A 25,016-nucleotide genomic window follows, 5' to 3' on the forward strand; every position below is an offset into this window, starting at 1 on the left:
ATTTATGACTCCCTAGTTTGCACAAGTTCCAGTGTTGTTGATGTTAAATTCCTGTTAAATTATAACTATATAAATTATATATAAATTATTTAAACTACTCAATATTCTATTAGGTGGCTAGGCAGTGTAATTTTTAGCTTCTGTTGAACTGTAGCTAGGGACACAACTAAATTTGAAGCTTTGTGATTGGCTGTTTCTCTAAAAATATCCATTTGGATCCATAGCTGCTGCTCTCCTTACATTTGCATGGTCATAGGCTGGAACCCTTGACTTTATTTTTTTGATTAAAAAAAAAAAAAAAAAAAAAAAAAAAATATATATATATATATATATATATGACAACAGCTGTCATTTTAACATCTAAAAGGGATCTTAACTTCTTGAACTTAGTTGGGTGTCTGAACTGTATACAAAGGCTTTAGTCCAAGATCATTAGCCATCAGCAAAAAGACTAGACTTACAGGAGAGCTGCTATCTTTGCTCTGTCCAAAGCAGTCCTACCATTGTGTTTCCTGTAAGGTAAGGGATGTCATTAGGTTTAGTAAAGTCTGTCTCTCCCACTCTAATCCATGGTTCTTCTCTTCAGGATCTGTTTGCATTGGATGTAGAACCTTACCGATACAGTGGTGTGAACATGACAGGCTTCAGGATCCTCAACACTGACAACAGCCAAGTGGCTTCAATCATTGAGAAATGGTCCATGGAGCGTCTTCAGGCTCCACCCAAACCTGACTCTGGTCTACTGGATGGCTTCATGACTGTGAGTCTCATAAATGGAATGAATGAATCAATTATTGGGTTGTAAAGCAAGGGTGTGCCTATCCTTCTGTATATAGCTAGTTGTCTCTGACTCTTGGACTCCATGAGGGACATGAATGACATAAACATATGTGCACAGCACCATCTATTTGATTACTGTTCCATATCACTCTGGTTACTATTGCATCTGTTTAGTAGTTAATAGGGATGAGTGGGTACACCACTATTCATATCCGTTTCTGTTCAACCATCAACATGATCTATATTCGTATTTGTACTCGTAAAGGACGGAACTGAAAGTGGACATCTTAAACACATCTTAAACTATAAAGCATTGTTCCTGACATGATGGATTTGTTCAGGGAATGTGCTGTGGCATCTCTTACTGTAACTTCCGAGTCATCTAAGGGAGTCAAAAGTAGAAACTTTTGTGCCCTGAGCTGTGAGCCTCTGAGCGTCTCTTTCACTGTGATCTGAAACCTCACTGATCATTGCACACCGCCTGTAATAACTGTTCCTCCACACAGCTTTCATACCAATCTCTTATCTGGGAACTCTGCCAAAAAATTTCAACCCACTAGAAACACAAAGTTAGACAAAATAGAGAGCAATGGAGGAGGGAAGAAAAATTAGATGAGAGGGATGAATGAAAAATGAATGAAAAATAGAAGAAAGAGAGAGTGGGTGAAAGGAAGACATAAGTGAAATCAGAGCCCTTGTGCTTTATTCCCAGATCTGTTTAGGTGTTAAATGTCGGGCACATGTAGTTGCTTGGTCTGATTCCAGACTGATTGAAACACTAGCAACAGCAGGAGAAAGATGTTGGCTTCTGATTGAAAACAGTGGCTTACATTTGGGGAATACTGTAACAGATTTCTTTCTTTCTTTTTTTTTTAACAGCAGGATTGCTGAGTAATGTTTTTGGATTGATATTGGAGAGTGGGCGTTACTTATTTTAAGCCCCTTTTGTTGGATTTGTGGCTGAATCAATACTGATTCCCACTTGAGACCTGAAATGGAGTGTTTGTAATAACAGGACCTTTTCAAAACAAAGTTCAGACAGTGGCCTTTATAGCAACTAGCTTCCAACAAAAACTGCTGCAATGAGTCCTAGACTTTATGTCTCATAACTGCACAGAAGACAAAAAACAAGTTTGAATTAAATCTTTCTCTTTATATTTGTCTCCTTTACTTGATGCTGTCCTGCAGAGAGTCATCAGACAAATCCCTTATTTTTGGATCAATGATAGGGGAATATTCATGTGTGAGGAGTATGCTGTGACCCTGCTCATCAGTGAATTAATGACGTGAGTTTGAAGGAGGGTACTGATTAATGAGAAAAATGGCAATCAGTCAGATGCTAATATATATTGACATGGTGAAAGGTTCCATAATTTCTTGATTAACAGCTTCATCTGTGTGCTGTATTTACAGATGTGTGTATTTAAGTGCTGCCATAATTTAAGGACCTGCAGATCATGACTGAATGAGCTGTCCACAGGTTTAATGTTGTCACATTTAGCACAATTGTTTTACATGAAATAGTTAAATCTGCATTGCCATTGTCATTTGTCTAATTAAATGAACATGAAATGAATGAATTAATTAATTTTGCTGCACACATCAATAACAGTGTCAAAAAACTTCTGAACTCTGAGAGGGTGAAGTCTGAATTTACAGCTGAAGTTCACACTGTTTATTACTAAAAAGGTGAAATTAAAAAAATGAGGGAAGCCAGCTGTGCTGGGGCAATTTGCAGGGGAGTTTTTCAATTTTCAAAGCAGAACCTCTTACCTGATATGCAGTGAGCAATATGGACGAGGGATTGTTGAGGTCAGTTCGAGTCAATGGAGTTCCCTAAGTTCTACCATGTGGTGTGGTTGTAGTAAATTGAACAATAAGATTCAGGAACGGAGGTTAAGTGAGGCAGCAGACAAGTGAAGCAGGAGGAGGAGCCTGGAACAGAGTATATGTGTACTTGTGGAGCTGAAGTGAAGAAGACAAGAATCAAAACTAGGCCGGATAACAACAACGCTAACACAGTGGCAAGATTAAAAAACTGGCAAAGACTGCAAATTTGTCATGTGGGAGGCTAGTTACTAGGTAGGTGAGTTGGCAGCAGAGCAAAAGATGACAAGGTGGGCACAAACAGAGAAAGACAATGAAATTTTATAGATAAGCTTCCAGTGACTCCTAACATACACACAAGGAGCTCTGATTGAGTAGCTCCTTTATTGTTCAATGCTTTGGAAATATTATTTATGTATAAAAAAGATGACTAATTAATTGTAAAATATAATTTTTACTGCAGTCATTGTTTTCACCCCCAAATTTAAAATGTAAGGTATGTTAATATAAGAAAGTATTGAGAATGTAATATTGTATATTCAATACAGTATTTTTTTTATATTTAAGAAAAAAAATATTTTATTGATTTTTTTTATTTATTTGTTTTTTTAGATAAGGGAGAAATTAGCATGATCTCTTCCTAGTTAAGTAAAACTGGGATAGGTTCATGCTCTTAATTGCTTGTTTTTTAAAAAAATCCAGTGCACTTGCAACTTTTATTATTGATATTACTCCATCCGCATCCCTGTTCAGCTTTAAGTGTAGTATTCAAAATGAGTACATGCTATATGATTCAAAATATAATTCACTATAATATTGATACTTCATAAATTTTCTTCTCTAAACATCAATGTAGCTGACACATCAGTTTATTTAAACAGCAATTATTATGAATTTTTATTTTTCCAGGGTAATTTTGGGTCCTCTGGAGATGGGTTTAGCCTTTGCACTTTTCTTCATTCTCATTGCTAGTTATCTTTCTGAGGAGGGGTGTTGTTTCTCAGCACATCTTCATTTACTGTAGGTTCACTGGAATCCCTATCAGCTCTCTGGTCTACCATGGCATTTCTTGATATCGTTCACAAAACAGATTGCATGCACTGGTTTGTTTTTCAGAGGAAGCTCAAATGACTGGTTTATATATTCACATCTTCAAAGAATTCTTTCTTCCAAAGAAAGTGGGTTAGGGTTAAGGTTCACTTGTCCTGGACCATCCGTCTCCTTTTTTCTTTTTTTTCTTTTGGCAGTAGTCTAGTGGATGATGAATTCAAATATAAAGTTTATCTGTAATTAAATGATCCATGTGATCCAGAAAAATAATTAATGTAAATGAAAGTATTAATGGTAATTTACTGTGATATCAGACATCAAACTGTAGATGTGGCATCAATGGGTGTTGGCTTATAATTGTCAGTGTGAGGGTTATATCAATATTAACTAAGTGAACAATGAAGGGTTAAATATTATTTGTTGAACAAACAATAACAATCAATCAACATTGCCTTAAATATGTGAAAGCTCTATTATCTAACTACATCTGTACGTAACAAGCAACAATCAATACAGACAACCATGTTTCAAATGCAACCGGAAGATGTACAGTACAGGCCAAAAGTTTGGACACACCTTCTCATTCAAATCAATAGGAAAGTGAGTCCAAACTTTTGGCCTAATGCATGTCACGCTTTTGTGTATGTGCGTGTGATTGAAAAGAGATCAGGCCAGAAAGAAAGAGCTTATCATGCTTATCATGTTTCTTTAGATTTGGAAAATAAACTTTGTAGTGCAAGGTTCTCTGTCTCTCGAGCACTACAACATTTATGGTGTAAATACCTTTACCTTTATCAGCTCCTGTTACTTGGATATTGGTCATGTTCTGATTTTGAAATATAAATATGTATAGTGTCACTCATTTTAATATATATAAGTAATAAGTAATATTTCAAGGGGCAGCACGGTAACGCGCTCTTGCCACACAATAAGAAGGTCATGGGTTTGCTTCCCGGCCTGCATGTTCTCCCCCGTGTCTGTGTGGGTTTCCTCCGGGTACTCCAGTTTCCTCCATCTGAAGACATGCATGTGTAGGTTAACTGGTAATTCTAAATTGTCCGTAGGTCTGAATGCGAGTGTGAGTGTTTGTATGTCTCTGTCTCTCTCTGTGTGTTGGCCCTGTGGTGGACTCGCAAGCTCCAGCACCCGCACAACCCAGAAAAGCAATAAGTGCTAGAAGATGGATGGACAAATTTAATATTTCAATTCAATATTTAGGTTTTTGATTCCCTGCTTAATATGTGTAAAGGTAAAAATGTGTCGGGCCACATGCCAAGGATGTGTCACTGCACCCAGTGATAAAGGTATTTGAACGAGCACATGAGGTTTAGTCCTGAGAAAGTGGATGACAGATCAGATTAGCGTATCCTGCACCTCATTCCTTTGCTATCTTCACTTTGTGCTGGAGCATCCTTGCCCTGAGTTGTGGCTGAACGTGCACAGTAAGAGTGACCTTATAAGCTCCACATGCTCATTACCATAATACCTCTCCTTGTTAATTGCTTTATCTGCCGTCTGAGTCATTATATGGACTAAAGAATTGAAAAGACACCCAGGCATGATTGTAATTTCCGGATTTATCTCCCTGTCATAAATTGAAGGTGGAGACTTTAAATTTTATCCTGTTCCCAGAAAACTGACTGACCTCTCAGTCATCAAGGTCGTCTCTTTGTTTGTTGCAGCAGCAAAACACAGTTGGTATTCAAAGCCATAGCATCCCATCGGAATTATTTCTATTTTCATAATACCATAAATATGCTATGTCGGTAGGTACATTTAAATGAGGCAGTGATAGAAACCCATTTAATTAAAAAGTCAGATCCAAACAGAGTTATATAAAAAAATGTCACTCAGACATCAGACATATTCCTGGACTGATATTATCCAAGCATTAAACAGCACTCTCTCCAGTGTAATTTTTGTTGGATGAATTTGATAATCTGGAGGATGGAACTGCCAGTCAAAAAAGTGAGAAGTTATGGTTGCCTTAATAGATGTCGAATCAATTTTGGTGAATTTGAATGAATGTGAGGCAGCACAGCAGCATAGTAGTTAGCGCTGTTGCCCCACACTAAGAAAGTCGTGGGTTCTGTTCCCTGGCCTGGGGCCTTTCTGTGCAGAGTTTGGACTACAAAAAGGCTAGATATGACCTACACAGGTCCATCAGGGAGGCCAAGAGACAATACAGACAGAAGCTGGAGGTTACTACTTCATTGCAGACCTAGGACGCATGTGTGACTATCATCCCATCCCACTCACAGTGATTGAGATAAAGTGCACATTAAAAGGACAAAAGTCCATCCCCAACGCTTTGTATCCCCTTCAGTTTACATATGGTCAGAACAGGTCCACTGACAATGCAGTCAGCACAGGATCGCCAAATTTGACGCTGACACCACAGTCATTGGACTGATCACTGGTGGAGGTGAAACAGCACACAGAAGAGAGGTGGCAGACCTGGAGGTCTAGCGCCAGGACAACAATGTTTCTTTGAATGCCAGTAAAACCAAGGAAATTATTAGGGTTAGACTGAGGAGAAGGAGCAAGATGCATGCACCCCTACACATCAGAGGGATGAGGTGGAAAACTTAAAATTTCTTGGTATCCACATCAGCAGGGATCTCACCTGGTCTCACAACACAAGGCACCTGATCAAGAGGTCCCAGCAATGCCTGTACTTCCTGAGGAGACTGGAAATTTGGGATGCCATCCCAGATTCTCCAAAACATCCACAGGAGCACAGTGGAAAGTGTCCTCATCAGCTTCATCACTGTCTGGAATGGGAACTATACTGCCCAGGGGCCTCTTTTATAAAACTGTGTGTAGGATCGTTACTAAAAGTGTGTGTACGCCCAAAGGCCAAAGTTTGCGAATGCCAGAAAATATTCAGATTCATAAAACCCTGGTAGGCACACTTAAAGCAAACTTTCCTGTGTGCGCAGTTGCGTCAGCTTTCTCAAATTAATTCTCAAATTAATGTTAAGTTTGCTTGCTTGCCTTTTTTTTTTTTTTTTTGCTTTACCTTGTATTTGCACTCGTTCATTTGCACCTGCCACAGCTGTACAGTGAAAAATAGAAGTGATAATTTAGGTACTAGGTAAATTTAAATTGAAATAGTTTCAGCATAGACCAAAGGTGCTTTAGGCAGATAGTTAAACACTATATATTGCCAATCATGTCAAATATATGCCAGTTGGCCCACTCCTGCTTGAAGGAGCTGGTGCCAGAAACCAAGAGTTGGTAACACCTGTATGTGCACCTGGACGGCACAGTTCTGGCAGGTTGGTCTGTCTGAACACTGAAGCCAGGTTACATTGTTCCAAGAGCACTACTAGATATTATCTCTAGGGCACATCAGGCAGGGTGAAAGTTTGTTGTTAGGAGTTAGACACTGAGTCTGGTCCATTTTTTTTTTTTTATGTTTACTCTGAACTGTATTAGCAAGTCATCATCATGCCAAGAAATCTTCATGATCCCTCAAACTCTCTCCATCCTGCTCCTGCCTGCAAAATCTTCAAGTAGTGACAGCATATCCATCATGCAGCATTAAACATGAATGTCACTGCACTGTGTATATACTTACTCAGCAATCAGACTGATTGCTACACACTTTGCCACAATTAAAACATCAATCAGTGCTATTTGCCCATCTAGTATATATAGGAAGATGCACAGATTAAATTGGGCACTGGCACTCAGCTCCGTGCATTGGAGCTCAGCTCCACCTCCTTAGGTCCAAAACTCACCCTGCTTGAGTATAGCTCTGTTTCTGATCATGTAGCTCTATAAGTCTGATATGAATTGAAAGTAAATGTGAGCGATGAATCTGACTTCAATTTTCCACTTCACCACATGCATTGCTGGTTCTTCTTACAGAAGGATCTGAGTTAACATACAAGTACACATATTATTCACCCACCAGTGTTTGCATGGTAGGTGGCATACTTGCAGGCTCTGGTGTGTGTACAAAAAGGTTATAAATGAAGCCCCTGGTCTTGACTGGTCAGGGCTGTTTTGATGCAAAGGTGGAACCTACACAATATGAGGAAGGCAGTCTTAATTTTATTTCTGATTTGGGCGACGAAACAAGAAAAAATAAAAAATCTGAATCAAACATGATTCGGAAAATGAACGGAAGACAAAATATTTAACACACCAATGCTGAACATGAAAACAAGAACGAAAGGACATAAGACAGTGTTTCTGAGTGTGTTTGTTTTCTTTCTTCTTGGGTTTTCCAGGTATGGAATGTATTTTTGTCTCATTGCTGTGTGCCTGTGTGTGTTCTCATATTATTGATATGCAGTGGCTGTGTGAGCAAAGCTAAGTGCTGCTGTCACCCACTTTCTACAGCAGCAGTACCCACAGATAGATTGATGACTCCAGCACTGTAGCATAGCCATCAGTTTTCTGGCTGTGCGGCTATCCTCTGAAATTAGTTACTGCAAAAGTACAGCCACACTCTATCCGTTGAGAACTGAGGTCTCTATACCACTGGCTTATACAGAGGATATGTGATGATTACAAACTACGGACATTTCACAGTTTAAATAACATATATGCCGAAATACAAAGGCTACATCTTGCACATGACATGGGATTTATCCATATTGAAGACTAAAAAAAAGGTTTTAGGTATTTTTTGCACCATCCAGTATACTGACAGATGACACAATACATGCACACATGTTGTTAAAAAAACTGTTGTTAAAACAAATCTACCCCTTCAGCTGCAAGGGATTCACAAAACACTTGGTCTTTAGCCTAATTTGAAGCCAAATTTAAAAATCAAAACATAAAAGTTAAAACAAGAAAGGTAGCACAGTGGCATAGTCGTGAGTGCTGTTGCCTCACAATAAGATGATAGCGGGTTCAGTTTCCTTCCTGAGGCCTTTGCACGTTCTCCCCGTGCTTGCATTGGTGTCCTCAGGGTACTTTCAGACAGGGACTCAAGGCAGGACTCAGAGATCTTGTAATTAACAGACTTTATTGGGAAACACCGCTGACCTCAAAACAGAGTGACAAAACAAAGGCTATGAAAATTACTAATCCTAGTCTGAGTCACGGAGGAAGGCTCTAGATTCTGAGGTCACAAGAGGAAACATCACTCCAGGTGGAGGAAAAAGGCTAATAATCAAAAGCAAAAGGGCTAACACAAAGTGCTCTGTGAGGACGAAATCCTGACCGAATAAAAATAAACAACTCACGCCAAAAAGCTGAGGATTTAAGGCAATCTATGAAACTGCTCAAAATCAAAATCATTCATAAAGAGGAGAACTATTGGCTATAAACTTCAGCTGAAAAAGGATCTAAACTGAGGTACATAAATTACAAACAAAAATCATTCTTCCCAAGGTACAACAGCTTATGTGAAATTTCTCTGAGGCTGAGGGCGTGGATTAGGGGCTCGGGTGCTGGTCGATGGACAAAGACACTCTGGCACAAGACAAAGGGAACACAGACTATTTAACCACATTGAGGGAAATGGGGAACAGATGGAGACAATCGGTAATCAGGGTAGATGCACAGGTGACACATGAGGAGGGGCAAGTGCTCTGAAACGAGAGGAGAGCTAGGACTTTCAAAATAAAACAGGAAATGATGGGACAAAACAAAATCAGGACAAGACAACCTCACCACATCGTGACAGGTACTCAAGCATCATCACGCTGTCCAAAGACAGATCTATGTTTTGGTTAATTGGTGACTCTAAATTTAGTGTGACTGGTTGTTTGCAGTGGTGGCTGGTGATTAAATTTGTTGGGGGGGCACAGTTGTAGGTGACGGGTCAAATAGCACCACACCATCAGAACACAACACACAAAATGTAAAAACCAGTTAAACTAGACCATTGTCAAAGTATCAATACAACTAGAGAGAGACCTTGGGTATTGATCTAAAATGACGTTTTGGGGCAGAATACATTCAAAAAGTAGGCCACTTTAATGAAAGTAGACCACATGTTACACCATAACACCAGTTAAACTAATAATAGTGTATGCTGATTGTGTATGTTCTACCACAATCAGTTGTCTGCTGCAAGATGTTTAAATCTGGACAGTCAGGTCCAAAGTCCTGATGGACGTATTTGAGTTGATGAATTGTCCAATTACGTTAAGATTAAGAAGATGGAAAACAATACCATTGGTCTGGGCACAAAGAGGTGTGAACTAGAATCAAAATGTGCCAATAAAAAGCTGCCTCTGCTTGAAAGACAAAAAAGTTTGCTAGCTCTCATAGACTCCAGTGTTACCGACGCCCTTGAACTGGAGGAGGGCATTATATTGAATGACAAATAGCAAGCCAAGCCTAAAGTTTGGACGCAAAATGGTTGCTGGCAGTGTCAGGTATGGCCTATCACACAATCACATGTGGAAAAACGCAATGTAGATTTGTTGATTTATTTCGTATTTATTACGATTGATTAATTCATGGTTTAACAAACTTGGTACATATATAAGAGTCAATATTTCACGAATGGGCAGCGCGCTAGCACCCTCTATTGACCCACTGCAGCTGGTTGTTTGTCTTTGTCTCTGTTGGCATTGTGATGGTCTGGCAACCTGTCCAGGGTGTATGCTGCCCACACCCAATGTGAGCTGGAATTGGCTCCAGCAATAAATGAATAAAACATGACAGACAAATTGCTGCAAAAAGGGCACTTATCCTGTCTTAGGACACAGTGGAAGATTATTCTGCACCACTCATGGTCTATATATGCATGTGGCTGGGTAACATTTGCTGCCCATTCTCCTGTGGAATACAACCTCCTAGCCCAGACTATTTTCTCTCAATACAATTAAGTCATAAGGAGGCCTTAATTTTTTTTCCATCTTCATATGGTTAAATGTGAGGGTGCGGAATGGATGAAAAAGCATCTATGCTGTATGTCTGGCCTGACTCCTGTGTCACCCTATAATTTTGGATGGAAAACAATGATGGTGAATGAAATAGTACTGGAACACCTGGAAGAATGCTGAAGATAGTCCATCCATCCATCTTCTACCGCTTTTTCCGTTTCCTGGGTACTGGAGCCAGTCCAAGCTCACTCTGAGTGAGAGTGAGGTACACCCTGGGCAGGTGCCAGTCCATCGCAGGGCCAACAAACAGAGACAATCAGACCTATGGACAATTTAGAGTCACCATTTAACCTAGACGTGCATGTCTTCGGACAGTGGGAGAAAACTGGAGTACCCAGATGAAAGCCACACGGGCACAGGGAGAACATGCAAACTCCGCACAGAAATGCCCCAGGCCGGGAAGCGAGCCCACAGACTTCTTATTGTGGGGCAATAGTACTAACCACTATGTCGCTGTGCTGTCTGCTGTAGATAGTATTTGGTGTTTACAATTCTGGAAATAATGGATGTAAATTTGGCACAATAACTATTTATTCCATCTATCTAAGAAATGTGCAAGTGCAGTTTAAATTGATGATGCTGGTGTCATATGTGGCTCACTTATTCATTCATTCAACTTCTTGGTTGAACTTTTATCTTCTATTATAAGGTGATGGAAAAATTATGGTAGAGCAATGTTGGGGCCAGTGTGTGTGTCTGCTCCAAGTTGTGTCTCATGTTCCTGATTCTATCACAATAATTATGAATAATAATTATTACTATTCCCAGGTTTTTCAGCCCTTTTTGAAATTTGAATAAAATAATTCTATTTTGCCGATACTACAGTTATTAACACGAAGAGAATTTGGGTTCTTTCCTCTGGCACAGCAGCATAGTAGTTAGCGCTGTTGCCCCACAGTAAGAAGGTTGCGGGTTCTGTTCCCAGGCCTGGGGCCTTTCTGTGTGGAGTTTGGATGTTCTCCTCATGCTTGTGTGGATTATCTGCAGGTACTCTTGTTTCCTCCCACCGTCCAAAGACATGCATGTCTAGGTTAACTGGTGACTCTAAATTGTCCGTAGTCTGAGTGTGAGTGGTTGTTTGTCTCTGTTTGTCTTTGTGTGTTGGCCCTGTGATGGACTGGCAACCTGTTCAGGGTGTAACCCGCCCCTCTCCCGGAACATTAGCTGGGATTGGCTCCAGCACCCACTGCCACCCGGAAACGGAAAAGTGGTAGAAGATGGATAGATGGTTCTTCCTGTGTTCAGGTGGGTTATCTCTGACTACTCTGGCTTTGCCCAACAGTTTCCATATGTCTCCATATATTGACACCCTCCCCACCCTCACCCAGTGTCAGAAGAAGGATGCCTCTTCTCTTTGTTTGCTTTTGTCTTAGAGCCTGGCTATGGCAAAGTACAGAGCAATCTTTGTGGAGCGCATTGTATTTTATCAGCTTTCTGTCCATACCAAATTATCATACATCCATTATCTATACCAATTATCGCTCAGGGTCATCAGGGTCTCAGGGTCTGCAGTCAAGACCAGCTGATATTGGGCAAGGTCACAATAGACCCTGAAGAGTTCACAAGTCTATTGCAGGACCACCAAATTGTCAACTTCCAGATAATTTGCACTTCACAATGAAGCAGTAACATCAACAAGAGTGAGATCTTGGACTGGCTGCAGGTTCTGGGGATTGAACATATATATTTTTTATTTAATTTGTAGGTTTTGGACTAAGTAGCCACTGCTATTATTACTATTATCATTTCACCAAAGGTATTATGATGCATATTGCAGTGTGAGATATGTTTGTTTAACATATACTGAATGCAGTACATTTGCACTCACATAAGACCATCTGGAATGAGCTGGTTTCAGCTTGGTTGTTGCCATAAGATATCATTAGATCTGTTGTCCAAGGTGCAATGTTTGAAACTGCAGTAGATCTAAGGTTACTGACACTGAGCAGTGGCAAGGTCGGAGGACTAGTGGTGCTATTGTCTCATGGGATGCAAAACAGATTTAAAAAAAAAAAAAAATTGTTTTAACAACATGTTGATCACTCCTAGGCTGAGAAAGTTTGCAGATGTGTCAAGTAGTTCACCAAGGGTCCTTACAGCAGATTCCTTTCTCTGTTCATTATCTGCTTGCTGGGAAAAACTAATCAGAATCATTTGAGTGTTAAGACTATTAGTCCCCCTGACAGCATGTCTTAGTCATGGGATGGTGGATCCTGCTCTTAAAGCAATATGGCAGAGTTGTGCTTATAGTCAAGTCCATGGTCCATTCAAAGTTGTAGCATTAGTATGCCAGACAGAGTGGGAGTCTTTTTTAATTAGCAAAGCTCCCTTAAAGGCTTACACCTCATTTGTGTTGGGTTGATTGAGATCAAATACATCAATGTGGATTTGCTTTGTCTGTCACCGTAACTGACGGTGTACTTCCACAGCAGAAAAAGACACATTGATAGTTAGAGCTTTGCCCAAGCTATAATCAAATTGGTTCTTCCAAATCAGTGTTGCATGCAGGAGAAATGATCTTCCATTATTAAGTTTAAAGGAAATAATTAGAAGATTAACAATAATCAGTGTGAGGCAAATTGAAGGAATGAAATTATCAAAATCTATTCTTCTATGAGAAACTCACTATAAAATGAACACTAACCCAAGGCTAACCATGGTGTCTGTATAATTTTGACATTAAAAACACTATAATTTTCATAATAATGGAACTTAACTCATGAATAATTACTGTGTAATATAATCCCTCACAACAGTACCAGGTTTTCAAGAATTAGGAATGAGTATTAGAAGATGCAACAAAAAATGAAAGATGTGGTTTCAGGAATACAGTGTAATCAATCAAACCAGATGACTACAGTACAAAACACAAAACATTATAATTGATTTATTTCCTACAGAAGCTGTTATTTCAGTCAAATAGTTTTTTGTTGGAATGACACTAATTTCTCTTTTTATTTATTTATATTAAGTAGTAAATCTGGCCACTAACGACACATTTATTTTTTATTTATTGATGCAACTCCAACTTTAGTGACAATGGTGTTACACTGTTGTTTTTTTGTTTAGTTTATTTTCATGACATTAAGCAGAGAAACAGACAAATTAGGGAATAAAATACAAGCTATCAACATACAAATTGTTTTAGAAACTGTTGCACATGCCTGATAAAAACAGAATGTGAATTAAATATTTAACTAAAATAATATTAATATTTTTTTGAGTGTTTAGTGTCTCCATAAGTGTATGGGTATTGAAATTAATGAATGTATGAGTAATTTCATTTATGAGTGCAACTATATTGTCCTATAATTATGAGGGAGGTGCCCTCTTAATTTTGTTTGATGATCCGCCCTACAGAAAGTTTGCATGGCCTTGTTCACTATGACTGTTAGCATATTATAAAGCTAAATTGCAGACCTGCATGGCATTTGTGTTAATGGAAAAAGCTACAATCAGCATGCAGATCTGGGTCAAATAACTTGTTGTTTACCGGCTCCAATTAGCATTGATGTAAACATTTTCCCCTGTCCACAGTGTAGTCATGCCACGGACACCAGAGCTACACAGTGCTCAAGGGTGAAAGTGAGCAAACCAGAACTGAAATGAGTTTTAAAACCATACAAATGCCAATTGAAACGTATCTCACAAGGGCACAGACAGTTACAGGACCAATTACCTGGGTTGAGATGCAACAGATTTATTATCAATTTGCACAGCAGCTTTAGAAGTCAAAATACAATTCTGCTCTCCTTTACGCTGTGCAAAAACAGCAGTCTTAATGTTCATGGTTGAAAGTAATAAATGTGAGATGAGATGACTTATGAAAATGAAACAGCAAAACAGCTTTAGAACACCTGAGACATGATCTGTGTGACAAGAGGCCCTATACACATAACTTCACTTCACACTGAACCTGAAGCAATGTGCACAGCAGTGACATCACTAATTGTTGGTTTCCAATTTGATAGTCCTGTTCTATTTCCCAGCCAAGGATGGGTATTGGAAAGGACAGGTCATGTAAATGAAGAGGTCACTAAAGAGAAGAAAAAAAATAATCTTGCCCATGCACTGATGCAATTAGTAGCACAGCAGACACTGACATATTAGTACTCAAAAAGGGCAGACTCATTATTACTCACCTTGTGGTGCATTATCAGGAGCAGATCAAACTAATGGATGAGTTGGACTCAGACCTGAAGATGTTCAGACATTCTTTAACATGAAGGAAGCTTAAAATCAAAGCCCAGGGTTCTTGCTTTCTTACCTTAAAATCAAAAAGACTTCAATCAAGCAAGGTATTCTGCTGGCATGCCCCCTTTATATAGCATTCACTGTGAGAGACTCTTATCAAAGGGCTCACTCACAGGTTTACTGAGGCTATTTAAGCCGATAAATAGCTGCTTTCTCAGTGTGTGGCCTCAGGGGCCATGGTTGGACCTTGTGGATGTTCTGTCTGCTGCATGCACAATAAGCAAGGTCCCAGTTAAGTTTTAACACAGGGATAGAGTTGTTATTATTTGTTATTTGTTATTATGGTCTGCTATCACCACTAATTCAGTCTTTATCCAGTACTTTGCTTCATTGCCTGTTGAATAATACACAGGCTGATTCACGTCTCATTGCTTTTCACCAATGCAACAATTGCTGTATTGGTCTGAAACAGATGTCAGCTTCACTGACGCTGCTTAAAGAAATTTGTTAATGTTCAAAATGTGGAATGCAGTGAATTGACTTAGCCCCTAGCTGATATTTATTTTCAGAATTAATTTGCTTCTAATTTTGAGATGACCAACTTTCAATCTATGACTTAAGATGTATCAGATTTAAGAATGTCACAGAGATAGGGGTGATGCAGGAATGTAAGGACCCAAATGCAGGAGCCACAGACTGAGTGTTGAGGTGAAGAGTGAACTTTTAACGATTAAACCATACTAAAAAAAAACCACTGAGGCTGAGAACATGAAACAGAAAACACCGGAGACAAGTGGGGAGACAAGCAGAGAGAGACAAGCCATAACCGAGGAGACAATATCGAGGACCTGACACCGACTAAACAGAAAACAGGAATTAAATACACAATGATCTAAACAAGACAGAGGTGAACCACATTAGGGCAGGGAACGCAATCAACAGGAGGGAACAACCAGGAAGTAAAGCAACAGGTAACGCGACAGAACCAAGACTTCAAAATCAAACAGGACATGACAACACAAACCAAGCACACTAGACACCAGATAGAACTCAAAAAACAGACAATACTCAAGACCTAACAACAGAACTCAAGACATGACAGAACTCAGAGCCCTGGCAGTGAAACTAAAACCAGACCGAACTCAAACCATGACAAGGAACAGTGATTTTAGGTTTTATTTTGTGGGTCTATTTGTTCCTGCAGTGAGTCAAGTGCACAAAATGAAACAGAATTAAATTGAAGGCATCATGAAATGAAATACTGTTCATGTAGTGCAAGATATTACCATATATTGCTAATAGTACTATAACCATTTTGATTCATTTAAATCAGTATAGTTAATAATAGTGTTAACCATAAGCCCATAAAATTAGATATGGTTCCAAAAATTATGTTGTCTTGAATGTTACTGTTCTGCAATGGTAAATGAGGCTAGGTAACATTTTGATCAGTCTGGTTTTCTTTTATATATTCATCTGTCAATTTTATTCCTCCAGCTTTGCTAATAGCGTCTAGAGCCATTTTTCACATTGCGCAATACTATAAGTGCCTGTGGGGAAACACAGTGTTCCTTGAGAGGAACACTGTGTTCAGACCTGTTGGCATATAGCCTTTGTTTTCTTATCACCATCTATCAGATTTGGGGTTTAATTTTTGTTTGCTTTGATTGCTTTTGCATACATCATTGCCCTGATTTGCATAATCTCCCCAGGGCTTCAGGTCAGAATGCAAAGGGTTAGGGTTAGGGTTTTTTTTCTTATTCTTGCAAGATAATTATTTTTTGGTTGGAATGTGCCTATCATGCCTAGCTGTCAGCCTCTTGTATAAGTAGCTGGGGTCAGTCCTGGATTTTAATGATCTCAGAGCAAGGAAAACTTGGTCTGAGTTTATTGTTGTGAGTGTGTAAAGACAGAGATACATGGACAGCAATACATTTGAAGCGTTAGAAGCTTTGAAGTACATTTTTAATGATTATTGCTTAAAAGAATGAGCAGAAGTGACGTACCCAGGTCAAGGTTTGAACTTGATTTGCAGTTTAAGTTGCAGTGCCTGTTTCACACTTTAGTCTGAAGTCCAGGGGGTCATTTGGATGACATATGTGACAGTAAATGATAGGCAAACACAGGGAATTTCGAAGAGCACAATACTTTATAACACATTGCAAAAAGAGCGACAATTGTTAAGAGTATTAAAACCTGGAATTTATTAAGGGTTAGGACCTGATGTAGAAATAAAAAAACATAAAACTACATTGCATCTGTTCAATGAAAAGAGTGGGTAAATGGTTGTGAGTCAACAGTGAGGGGTAAAAAATTATCCTAGGAGAGAGAATAATCATGCTGCAATGCCTTGCATACACACTCACACTGCAAATCAAAAAAAAACAAAAAAACAACAACAACAACAAAGAAATTCAGATTGAAGAAAGGGGCGAAACAGGAATACTACATGTACTAAGCATACAGTTGTGTGAACCACCAACCCTTCATCATCCAGACAGCCACACTCACCATCAGTCCTGTGGCACTTGCATAGACTCAGGAAAACCATTTGCATGAAAAGCACCGGTGCTCTGGGGCAACAGTAAGAATCACTCTTGAATCACTTCTTGAAGGCAGTGTATTTATTTAACAAACATTGTTATGACAATATACCGTTGGCCAAAAAGATAAAACAAACATCCCCAAACAAAACAACAATGGCAATCAGTGCCTCTCCCGCACACTCGTACACACACGTAAGGCTCACATATGGTGAAACAGGGTCACTATGGAGCAGTATTTACAAGTAGATCAGAGGGTGAAACAAGAAGAAGATACAACTCAATTTAATGCTCAGATTATCACTTTCCAGGACATGGCATATCACAGCAGCAAGGGAAGAAACATCAGTCTCCCACAAGAGGAAAAAACAAGGGCAAAAAAAGACAGAAAACAGGGAGGTGCATTGGGCCTACCTGGCTTTATGGTGGCCTGAAAGGGACATTTTACTTGTTTTCATCTTTTTGGTAATCAAAGTTTGCAGCGGTAGTGTTATATATAATGTGCTGAAGTTAGGTGTTTCTAAATACGTGCAGACTTTGTGATTTTCTTGAATTTAAAAACTAAAAACCTCACAAAGGTATGAAAAAAGTGGTGATGGTAAAATGGTAAATAGATTTAAGATTTTGAAGGTTAGACTTTAAGTGAAGTATAAAATGGTGAATTATCAAATGGCACAGACAAATAATGAATTTAATATTTTTAAACAGTGACATGTTTTAGATTTTCAGATATAGATATTCACAATTTGCAGCACAGACTATATGTACAGAAAAAAGTGAATGAATGAATAGCTACAGTATATTGGCTTTTGTGCAGCCAAAGCTTGATGTATCTTCGCCTTCTTACTGTTTAAAAACTATTAAAAACACATCAACAATCAACTTTTTCCAATAATTTACATTACAAGACTGTTCTCCATGGACATTGTGAATAATCAGAAATTAAATGATTGACTATCTATCAGTGATAACATTATAAACATCTGTCTAAACAGCACTGACGTCAATATCTGGAGTTGAACCTCTGAAGTACTACTGTTTGTTGGCACCTTGTTGCAGGGGTCCTCGTCGGAGCATCGAACCCTATCACCTGCCTCCTGAACAGGCATACTCACCACTATACTAACAGGGCAGTACATTCAAAAAATCTGACTCTGAAATAATGCAGTGAGTGAAGTGATTTAAATTTCAGAAAATTATTGAATAAGGACCAAATCCCATGGAAACAAATTTCAACTGACAAAAGAACTAACACTGTAATTATCTTGTTATAATTAATGCATTGCCTCAGTGACAAAACCTCTTTTAAACTGAACTTATTCATTGCCAACCAAAGCCATGACTTGTGAGGCACAGCTGCAGTGGATCATCCTTCCTCTTCTGCTTTAATATTACCTGCAAGCTCACGCCCAAACTGAGTGGCGCATGCACAAGCGACAGCTACTACAACACCACTTAAACACAAAAGAAGTGCATGAACCGAGGTGGAATTTGGAATGGAATTTGAAAACTAATTAATACTTCATAGAAATGTAGTGGAAGGAAAAGTCTAATATTGGCCTTTCAAATGTGGTGGAGTGAAAGTACAAAGTTTCAAAAAATAAATCACTCCTCAAAGATCCTCAAAAACTGTACTTAAGTACAGTACTTTGGTAAATCTATTTTATTACTGTCCATCATTGGTTGGATCAGAATACAAGGGCCACTCTTCAATCACCATGCTCAGCCATGACTTTGCTTTTGTTACTTTTTCATAGTTGGGAAATCAACAGGTAGAAAAGGCAGAAAAAAGTTATATCTGAAAGGTCACTGCTAAATTATTTTTTTCATGTCAAAAAAATCCAATTCAGTCACTCACAGATTCAGAAAACCTATTAAATTGTCAACAATTTAATTATTACAAGCCAAAAGTTTTTTATTTGTCCATTCTGCTTTCCTACAAAACTATGTGAATGTATGGGTGATCAATTAGTACTTGTTATGTTAACAGCTCTGACTGAATCACAAAATGAATTTGACCGCTTCAAATAGGAAAAACGGTACAACTTAATGGCTGTCTGCAACAGCATGTTAAGACAAGAGACAAAAACAATGAGCAATTGTGAATGTTTTTCAGTCAGCCCACCCTCTTTTAAAGCCATTATGCTTGATGAGTTAAATCATTAACGTGCTGTAAATGGATGAGTTAATCTGGGCAGGGCAATGAAGGACTAGGTCTGGGTGTAAGTAGAGGCAGAGGTTGTGTGGTTTTTTATAAGTTCTCTCCAGTTGTCAAGTCAAATCGTTAATGGAAACGTCCTGCTGAAAAACACTCAAAGTGTTTTGCAGAAAAGATGGTGTGAGTGCGCATGGACTGACACTGCAAACCCAAATGGCTCTTTGTGAACATGAGGAGGAAAACTGCCCATAGTGTGAGATAACCTGAGGGCCTGCTGATGCCATGATGAGATAGAGGACAGAAGTGAGGAATGGTTAAGAAGAAAAAGGCGGGGCTGGACAAAAACAAAACACAGAACACAGTAAAAAGCCATAGGAGGCGGGAGACAGTGGAGAATAGCAGAGCGCAGCAGACTGAGAGCAGGGATGACATTAAATCTGTGGCTGAAAACAGATGATTTCCCATTTAACACTCCATTGAGTTCCCCGTTATCCTGAGCCCTGGCTGGCACTGTGATGCTGCCACTGCTTTCCTTCTGTTTCAAAATAACAACCCTTCAAACTATCCACCCTCCATACACACACACACACACACACACACATATAAATTATCTTCTACATACTCCTCTCGTTGGTCACCTACTATACTGGCCTACTATACTGCTCAATATAATCACCAAACTCCAAAAGTTTGCTAGTCTGCTAGAACCTGAGTGCAGGGAAACAGGGAATGAGGTAGGGTAGGATGGTGTCTGAATTACCACAACACTTTCTCTGGAGCTCTTGTACTGGATGATCAAAGGACTTAAGGCGAGGCATTGTCATAGTTTTATTCTGTTCTTGGAGGGGTGCAAAGTAGTGGGCAGCTATCAGAGGGAAAGCACTTCAGCCTCAAACATGCTGAAATTAATAGATTGGACTGGCACCCAAAAAACATAGAAAATATACCGATCTGAAATCAAGTTTCCTGATTTTGTTCTTGTTTTTGCATTTCTCAGTAAAGCAAAGAAAGTGTAATTCAAGAATTTGAATCTATAGAGGTGTTCTTTAAGTTTTTATTTTTGTTTGTTTGCTTTTTGCCTGTGATACCAGGAGTCCACAAGGCAGTAGCTCCATGCAGCTTTTTCCAGACAGGCCACCTTCACCAGTCTAGGTCACCTCATTCACTGGGATTTTAGGATTGCTCTTAGTCCGGTCCCTTGTAAATTTGCCCTGGAGAACCTACCAGGGGATGTTTTTGCCCAACTATACAGCTCCCAAGGTCACACAAAGCGCTCCAACAAAGTTAAGGTCCTCGGAGGAGTTGTAGATAGAGGGAGATGTCTGGAAAGTTGCGCATAGCTGCTGCCACTGCAACTTGGCCCTAGATAAGCAGATGCACTGTAGATGGATAGGTGGATCATATATTGCTGACTCCTTTTCTGAAATCTCAAACAAACTAAATGCAGTCTGATTACACACAATTTAACCACCAACATAAACATGGGCTACAGTGCACAACTTACTTTTGTGTTATATTACTTTTCAGCTTGAGTGAATATACAATTGCAAAAGCTGTACTTTACTATATTTTAAACTTCTAGATCTGCCCTACCATGAGTGTGGTGTGTTGTTGCTGAAACCCAAAGCTGATGTTGCAATAATAATAATAATAATAATGATAACAATAATAATAATAATGTTCAACAGCCAACTGCCAACTTTAACTCAAAGTGCCAGATGGTTCTTCCTGCAGGTGTTGCTCCACGACGAGGTGAGTTTTACTCTTTGACAAATCTGCTCTGGTGAAGTCGGTCAACTGACTGTCTCTTGAGGACTTACAAAATTTCTGGGTAGGCTTTTTGGTTAGATTGTGTTGTCTTCCTCTGTCGCTTGCAAGCTGTAGCAAAATAAAGCTATGTAACTCAATTTGAGCTAGATTTAGAGAGTTTGCATGTTCTCACCATGCTTGTGTAGGTTTCCTCCAGGGTGCTCTCATTTCCTCCCACTGTCCAAAGAAAATGCATGCTTGGGTTAATTGGTGCTTTTAAGTCTGAGTGTGAGTGCAAGTGGTTGTTCGTCTTCTCTCTGTATGTTGGCCCTACAATGGACTGGCGACCTGTCCAGGATGTACCCTGCCCTCAACCACTATCAGCTGGGATTGGCTTCAGCATATCCTGAAACCCGGAAACGGGTAAGCGGTAGAAGATGAATAAATGAAGATATATAAAAACATTTTGAAACATTACTGTAGTTCTTATACATTTGCGTTTGAACTTGCTAGTAATATAAAATAAAAGGTCACCAGTGGTTAACTCTGATGCCACATTATCATACAGTAGCATTCTAGGTTTGATTCCAGCCTGGTACTGTACTTATGTTGCAGGCCAATTTCCTGTTTCCCTCTCTCCCTGTTTCCTGTCGTCTCTCTGCCACTTGCTAATTACTACTACTTACTTACTAAAGGCATAAAAACCTCCCCAAAATAAAAAGGCCATTTAACAAAGAAAGAGTTACTTAGAGCATCAATCAAAATAAAGAACACACTACAGACACTGGCATTTGCGTGGTGGTTTCTGTATTATGTTCACCCATCTGCCACTTTAAATTTTCCCCTGACTCCCTTCTTTGGTGCTTTGAAGATAAAGCTCTCAGTCAGGTTGTCTCTGTGCCCTGCTGAAAGTTGCTCTGTGTGCAAGATGCTTACTTTGTCTGTGTCCTGTGAAGCTGTTAGTTTGATGGCAATAGAATGAGAAAATGTCAGTTTTGTGTCTATACCTCTGCATGACCTCTCAATGAACTTCATGAACAGTTGGTATCTGATGCCAGAGAAAGGTGTGTTGGGTATACCAGACTTATTCCAATACTGCTCAATATCAACCAGTCTTGATTGTCGCAAAATAAATAAAATAAATAAAAAAATTCACAAGTTTAAATGTCAATCTTTCAACATGTCTTTTTTTTTTTACAACAAGCAGAGAAGAAGCAGAAGCACACACACACAGTGATGCTAGCAACTACTACAAGCTAAAAACCTGAGGGAGTGGGCGTGTGGGATGAGAAAGAGAAGGCAGGCCAGACGGAGAGGTGGTAGGAGATGGTTGGGCATTGACACAAATTCAGGCTGCTGTTAATGAAACACAGTGGTAGTCTTGGCCTGCTTTAGAAGTGTTTGCAAAACAAAAAGTGTTAACTCAATTAAAGGCCAGATTTCCCCCAGGAAGAATAGAAAAGTGAAATTTTCCATGCTTGTTAAACCTGCCACTTAATTTCACCCAAATTATTGCTTATAATCCCAAAGATCATGGGGGAAATTGTTTCTCTTGCTGCCCTTCCTTCCCTCCTTATGCTTTCCGCTTATGTTGCAGTGACACAGGCATGCTCAGGCATCAGCTCTGGTTAACAGCTTCATCAGACAGAAGTTGTAGGCTCCATGTGCCTTTGAGACCATTGCAACAGTCATCAAAGCAATAGCATGCCACTTTGTAAAATTAGTAAAAGTTAAGGGAAACGCATTGCCTATTGAGGACATAAAAATTATTTCCAAATGATTTTCTGTTTAATTCATATAACAGTATGTCTCACATGGGTACTATGTTGTGATCAATCATGTTAAAAACCATCCACAGAGGGAATTTCAACATTGCTACTATAGAAACCTGGACTCAGCTATTCTAGTGTCCATAATGAAGCTATGGGTTAGGAGCCCTTTTCACTGGCTCTTTGTGCATTGCTTTATCACAGGCTACAGTGGGCTTGATCCAATGCCATCATAACAGAGCTAATGCATGTTTATGGTGTTACCAGGTCACTTCACCAACAGCCTATAAGTTTATGATTTCACCACAAACCAATCATTGGTCTATTCCTCAAACGCTTTGCAGGAGTTTGTTTCTTTTGGTGTTCCCAATCTGGTGATTTTTTGATTCTATCATTTAGATCAGAAGGGGACCATTCAACACATGGGGTGAAACATAAAGCAAAACAAACTTTCCAGTGCCGGCAGGTTAGAACGGACCTTGCAGTCTCTCTTTAAATTTGGGTGTAATGACCTTGAAAGACAGGTCTAAGATAGCGCGAGGCGTATGCAAATTTGTTTTCCCTTAAATAGAATTCAGTTTTATGGTCAAATTTCAATATATAGTAATTTACAGAAAAATCTTTCTAAATATGACCTTGCTGCTTCATATAATTTTTAATTTGCAAGTATGGTAACATTTGACAATCAAACAATGTAATTAGCTGTGATCATGAAGATGAAATTGTTCTCATGTCGCAAGACGTTCCTTCCTTTTATTTTTTGCTTCACTCCAGTCCAGTGGGTTCTGTACTATTCAGAAATGGCTGCAAGGACGCACTGGACTGCAAACATGACAGATTACCAGCAATCATTCAGCTCAGCTCTAATTAAAATTGTCTCTAATTACATGCAGAGGAAGCAGATTTGTTAGTGTGATGAAACACAGTTTTGACATTAAAAGACAGGTTTGTCCTAAATCTGTCCAACAGCTACAATTTTCTTAGCCCAACAGTGAAAGGATTGCAAATAAAAAAACTGCTTGGTTTAATCACACATCCATGAACTATTCCTTTGCACTAACTTCTCTCTTAATTCTTCCTCTTCCTTACACATAATATCAGCTGTCTGTCTAATATACCCTATTAAAATTGATAAGCAGTTAAACCTTTGTGGACCCACATTGAAACCTTTTAATTTTTTCATACTTACTTGTGAATTTTGAATATGTGAACCATTTTTTATGATAACACAAACATCGTCCTTTTTTTTAATTGCTCCAAATCTTCAGAATCAGCACAATCCCAGCTAACTATATGTGTAGTAGATTACATTAGCTAATAAAATAAGGATAAATACAAATTATTTTCCCTATTTTATTGACAAAAACACTGTAATAAAGAATTAAAACAACACAGAAAGTTGCACGTGTTTTCGTATTTCTAGAGCAGATTATTTCATTTTTATCTAATCTCATTATCTATAATCCATCAGGGTCCTAGGGGTTTGCTGGAGCTAATCCCAGTGTGGGCAAGGCATTGGGCGAGGGTGGGGTCCGCCCTGGACAGGTTACCAGTCTATCACTGGGCCAACATATAAAGACAAAGAAAAATTTACTCACATTCATTTCTTTTTTTATATCGTGATTAATTGATTTTATTGTTTTGTTGTTTAACTATGTAACAGTACATTGTATAACAGGATGATAGATTCACAACATATTTAAACCCCCCCAACAAGCAAACCAACTGAAACCATCATCACCACTGCTGATCCTTCTTGTTCACCTACATACTGTACAGTATATGCTTGTTTATACAAATGTGTACATGTGTAAATAGTGAGTGTAGGGGCATCTTCAAAAGAGATCACCTCTGAAAACATAAATAATACAACAATAAAAGCACAGATAAATAAACCTCCACACAAAAACTCAGGGCCTCCCCACTTCATACCCCTTTTCAGGACTCCTTTAAGAATTAGAGGGTTAGTATTTACCCCATTTACCCCACTTTTCTTCATATAGGTCAAGTCTACCCAGTTGTTTATATGACATTTTTTCATATGCTTCAACTTGTGCTATTTCTGCAGCCCATTCTTGCACTGAAG

At 39.0% G+C, this 25,016-nt stretch overlaps 1 protein-coding gene across 1 annotated transcript in view; it reads left to right on the forward strand.

The window, feature by feature from the left end:
• The window catches only part of grik2 (glutamate receptor, ionotropic, kainate 2), a 176,417-nt gene that overhangs the window by 16,025 nt on the left and 135,376 nt on the right, over positions 1 to 25,016 (forward strand). Inside the window, exon 4 of the mRNA XM_029503529.1 lies at positions 587 to 760. Within this exon, the coding sequence (XP_029359389.1) occupies positions 587 to 760 (174 nt within the window). The remainder of the gene's footprint in view (positions 1 to 586; positions 761 to 25,016) is intronic.

This window comes from Echeneis naucrates, chromosome 6 (genome assembly GCF_900963305.1).
Source record: "Echeneis naucrates chromosome 6, fEcheNa1.1, whole genome shotgun sequence".
NCBI lineage: Eukaryota > Metazoa > Chordata > Actinopteri > Carangiformes > Echeneidae > Echeneis > Echeneis naucrates.